Raw genomic sequence first — 5,317 nt, forward strand, 5'->3', positions numbered from 1 at the left:
GCTTGCGGAACTCCTCCTCGCTCATCTTCTCCAGGTAGCCCTGCGGTGTGAGAGTTGAAAACATTGATTTTATTTAGACACTCAAGGATGGGTTAGTATGTGATTTTCATACACTTTTCTGATGCTACATATGTATGTTTGTATGTAATCGATTCCTTTAGACTTTATTTTGTCTTTAAACAAACAGATTCCATTCAAACTTTATATATTTATGAAAGATCGATGACAAGAAAATAAGAATAATTTATGAGTTTATGTTATCATCTTGATTAAGATCATCAAGATTAAATAATTTGATTACGCATACAGTATAAATGCAATTCAGACAATTTAGTAGATTCTACAATTTCTCTCTTTCTCTCTCTCTCTCTCTCTCTGTATCGGCAGACTCACGAGCGCGGAGGCGAGGAAGGCGTCGATGCGGCGCTCGAGGTGTCGCGGGTGGCGCTCGCTCTGCACGAGCACGCGCAGGCCCTGCGCCCCGTTGGCGCGCCGCACGCCGCTGAACACGATGTAGCCGAGCTGCTCCTGCGCACCCCCCGGTCCACGTCTCTCATTGCTGTACCGTTACCGTACCGAACAACGCGGCGTCTCTTGGTGTCGGAGGCCATCACCCACTTTGGGGTCCCCGCGCCAGATAAGTGAGTAAGTAAGTATAGCTTCAAACGCTTTATACATGAGATATTTATATATTTATTGTGGTAGTCGAGCACGCTTCGGCACGAATTGGGCCAGCTCGCACCGGGGAAGTACTACACCCCTACAGAAGACCGGCGTGAAATAGTTGCATGCCACTGTGTTTCGTATGGTGAGTGGGGGAGCCGGAGGCCCGTTTTTCCTCACCCATCCCAGTCCATTCCTTCTTTCCAGTCTAAAATCCTTTCCTTTTCCCTTATCCTATAAAAACAGGCAGCACATTCGTAGAGGCACAACCTTTGCGAATGTCCATGGGCGGTGGTGATCGCTTACCATCAGACGACTAACCAGCTCAGTTGCCCGCTATGACATAAAAAAAAAATGAGACATTTTTAAAGCATAGAAAAAACGCCTCGTGATACACTGTTTTCTCGATATTCTGATGTATATTTTAACCCGTAATGTATTGATCAGAAAATCAAACTAGAGGCGGGCGTCAGCCGCGCCGTGGCAACGCCAGTATCTCAATCTACTCTTTAGAAATTTTCATTGCTTTTTTTGAATACTTCAAATAGTTCAAAACACTTTTATTGACCATCTATATATAAGACATCCATTTCTATAATAAAATTCCTCGTTAACTCTTGTCTATTTCGGGGAACATTCAAACGACTTGTGCAATATAAGCTGAGTGAAGTAGGCAGCAGGCAGCAGAGAGCAGAGAGCAGAGAGAGGGCACCTGCGTGCGCAGCACGTGGAAGCAGGGCTCGCTGAGCGCGTGCGCGAGCAGCTCGAGCGCGACGTTGGCGCGCGCGGCGCGCGGCCCGCACGCCAGGTACAGCGACGCGCACGACGACGCGTGCACAACGTGCTGCGTCTCGCGCAGGTACCACGACCCTAAGGCGCCCCAACACACACTATAAAGCAGAGTCGCTTTCTCCGTCCCTATGTCCCTATGTATGCTTCAATCTTTCAAACTACGCAATGGATTTTGATGGAGTTTTTTTTTAATAGATAGTGATTCAAGAGCAAGATTTATTTCTACAATAACATCTATTGAAATACTCTGAATGAACGTGCGATCGCTTACCATCCGGCAAACCACCAGCTCAGTTGCTCACTGTTACACTAAATAAACTCCAAGAGTCAGTCTCACACAACTATTTACTATTAAAAAATTAGGTTTTTATAAGCGAAATTTCTCAATTAAATAAGAGATTGCGCACCTTACGAGAGGCGTATATCCAGCAGCTGAGATCATTTTACATAACTTGAGCTTTACTTTTTTATCATGCACTAGATTATCCACGACAACAGCCACGAACAAAATTTTAGTTCAATCAAATGACAAACAAAAACTTATTTTGCATCAAACAATTTTTCCCTTCATAATATCCTAGGCCTAGACATATAAAATGACATAATGAAAGTCTTTTAGAGATATTCTGAGTTGTCTTACCTTTGTCAAGTTCTACTTCTCGGCAGAGAAGTAGCTGTTGGGCAAGTAGAGGCGTCGCGTCCTTTGGGATCCTGCAAGTTGGATAGATACATCATCATATCACCAGCCGATATTGGTGAAAAGTGATGGTGATAATAATGATGATGATGGCTGTGGTGATATTAGTAGCGGTGACGATTCCGTTAATCAAAATGGATGAGGCTGATGACAATGATGTTTATTTATTAATTTATTTCTTTCTGTAGGAGACTAACAAAACAAACACTTAAACATTATTTAACAAGAAAAATTATAAATATATATTCCGAGTGTAGCTATAATTACAAGGCTTGATTTCGGACAAAAATATGAGTTAACAAAAATACTATAATTAAAAATCAACAATAAATAAAACAATTTAATTCATCAAAATTATTCATATTTATTTATTAATATTTAAATAATGATGATGTTTATAATAACAATCATTTAAATATATATAATATATAATAAAAAAAACAATTTGTTAAAAGTAGATCAAATTTAAATTGGGATTTTTTCGTGTTCACCCAGTAAAAAGTAAAGAAGTAACAAACGGAGGCCCATATCCCTTTCTTTACCCTTCCCAGTCTTTTCCTTTATTCCTCACGTCAATCCTTTCTTATTTCCTTTCCAATTTGAAGTCGGCAATCCATTTGTAGAGGCGTAAGGCCTGACGCCTCTGCAAATGTTCATAGGCGGTGGTAGCGATTACCATCAGGCGAACCACCAGCTCCATTGCGGACAATGACATAAAAAACACAAAAATACAGTATGATAGTTCAAGAATTAATAACCTCCTTTTGATAACCTTTTTTGAACACGGTTGAAAATGTTTAGGTGGAAAATGAGGAGCTAAAAATGTGACCAACTTATCGTGCAGCATGTCGACGATGCGGTCGGCGCGCGCGCGCGTGAGGTTGCCCACCAGCAGCGCCTCCGCGTGCAGCGCGCGGCACACGCGCCGCACGAACTCGTCCAGCATCTCCGCCGTCAGATCTTGGGACAGAGCTCATATGTGCCAGGGCCAGCTCGCACCAACAAAGGATTGTGTGCGAGTCGAGCACGCTTCGCCATCAATTGGGCCAGCTCGCACCAAGAAAGCATTGTGTGCGGATCGAGCACGCTTCGGCACGAATTGGGGAAGCACCACACCGCACAGAAGACCGACGTGAAATAGTGGCATGCTATTGTATTTCGTTCGGTAAGTGGCGGAGCCGGAGACCCATATCCTTTTCCCAACCCGTCCTAGTCCTTTCGTCAATCCTTTCTTAATCGCTTTCCTTTTTAAAGTGAGCAATCCATTTGTAAATGCGTAGACCTTACGTCTCTCCAAATGTCCACGGGCGGGGGCAGCGCTTAACGTCAGGCAACCCACCAGCTCCATTGCCGACGATGACATAAAAAAGCTATCACATTCATTTAAAATAATGTCGTTGCTTGAATGGGGTTAACAAAAATATATGTACTATAGTATCAGACCAACGATAGGAAACTCAATGGCTTTAGATGAGAAATGGCATATAGATAAACTGAAATGCACAAAAAATAAAACCGCCTTCAGAGAGGAATAAAGAAACGACCGTCCGTGCGTCATATTAAATGTTCCAATGAGTTGTCGCACGTGTTTCTGCGTGGTTATTTTACCTAATAAAATATTTAAATATAATATAGATATAGGTTCAGGCTGAAAAAAAACATACTATCAACTTAAATAAAGTTTTCTAGCATATTTATTTTTAACAAGATAACACAACAAGTGTCCATATCCTCTTCCTTACCCATCCTCGTCCTCTCCTTTATTCCTCTCGCCAATCCTATCTTAACCCCTTCCCAATTTAAAGTGGGCAATCCATTTGTAGAAGGGTAAAGTTTGCAATGGACCTGACGCCTCTCCAAATGTTCATGGGCGGTGGCAGCGCTTACCAGCAGACGACCCACCAGCTCCATCGCCGACTGTGATATAAACACAAGTAAACCTTATATTTCATGAAGTGGAAAACATGTGAACGTACCATGAGCAGCATCCAGCAGCTCACTTCTCGTCCAAACGAACTCGGAGAGGCAGAGCGCCTGCTGGTACACCGCGTGCTGAAATGTGGACACATTATATTGAACCATAAGGTGTGGAGGAAAGGAGGAATTCTTCCATCGATAAAAGGGTAGATCTCTCTCTCAACCAGTCTATCGATCTAATATATAAAATTCTCGTGTCACAGTTTTCGTTGCTATACTTCTCCGAAACGGCTTGACCGATTTTGATGAAATTTTTTGTGCTTATCCGGTATCTATGAGAATCGGCTAACATCTAGTTTTCATACCCCAGAGATAGTCCACGAATACGTTGCCCGCTTTTAAGGGGTAAGGAATTTGGAAAGGATTAACGAATGAAAAGAAGAAATTGACTGGAAAAGGTGTGGTAAAGGAAACTGGGCACCTACATATCAACCTGCCCCACATCATCAGGATAGAACAACCCGAAGCATCCCCAACACCCACGCACCTGGTACGGCTGCTCCGCCTCGAAGTTCTTTATCGCCCGGATGTGGTTCTCCTTCATGATGGCAAACCTCTTGGGGTCCGCCTTGAAGTCGATCACGCGCGACAGCACCTTGTCCAGCAGAACCGCCTGCTTGTCGTCATAGCCCTCTATCGTTATCTGTAGCAGGAGTTCGCGAGTCTAAGTGGGTGGACGTGTGGTTCACTCGGGTTTGGCGAGGTGTTTAGGTGAAGTATTGTTGGGTAAGTTGTGGTTGACTCGGGTTTAGGTAATTGCTTTAAGTTGGGGGGATTTTGTGAGTAATATAAATAATTAAATGACAGGTTTCGTCGTATCGCCTGTTTAGTAGCGTGCCTTAAAAACAAAAACTACTAAACAGGCGTAGTTCACGCGTGTTTTGTAGTTTATAGGCACATAAATTTGAAAGAGTAGACAATATATAATAACTAAGACGCGATCATAAAGGGCTGAGTAGCAAGGTGAGACATCACCTCGGTATGGTGAAAGACGCGGGCTCGAATCCCGCCTTTTGATCGATATTTTTTTTATTCTATATATATTTTTTCTAATACATAGTTATATTATCTGTGTAACTGGTGTGAAGTGTAGTGTAGCGCATTATGGGGTTACTACATCAATACTATGTATTGTAGTAAAGTTAAGTGTGTTGTGGTGCAGTGCGGTGTAGTGCGGTGTGGTGTGGT

The 5,317-nt window shown here is 42.8% G+C and overlaps 1 protein-coding gene across 1 annotated transcript in view; it reads right to left on the reverse strand.

Annotated features, from left to right (window-relative positions):
• The window catches only part of LOC119839051 (insulin-degrading enzyme), a 29,019-nt gene that overhangs the window by 3,433 nt on the left and 20,269 nt on the right, over positions 1-5,317 (reverse strand). The window contains exons 26-31 of the mRNA XM_038365225.1: positions 4,617-4,772; positions 4,129-4,204; positions 2,986-3,112; positions 2,096-2,166; positions 1,376-1,533; positions 394-528 (exon numbers count right to left, since the gene is read on the reverse strand). Coding sequence (XP_038221153.1) covers positions 394-528; positions 1,376-1,533; positions 2,096-2,166; positions 2,986-3,112; positions 4,129-4,204; positions 4,617-4,772 — 723 coding nt within the window. The remainder of the gene's footprint in view (positions 1-393; positions 529-1,375; positions 1,534-2,095; positions 2,167-2,985; positions 3,113-4,128; positions 4,205-4,616; positions 4,773-5,317) is intronic.

This window comes from Zerene cesonia, unplaced genomic scaffold, assembly GCF_012273895.1.
Source record: "Zerene cesonia ecotype Mississippi unplaced genomic scaffold, Zerene_cesonia_1.1 Zces_u007, whole genome shotgun sequence".
In the NCBI taxonomy this organism is placed as follows: domain Eukaryota; kingdom Metazoa; phylum Arthropoda; class Insecta; order Lepidoptera; family Pieridae; genus Zerene; species Zerene cesonia.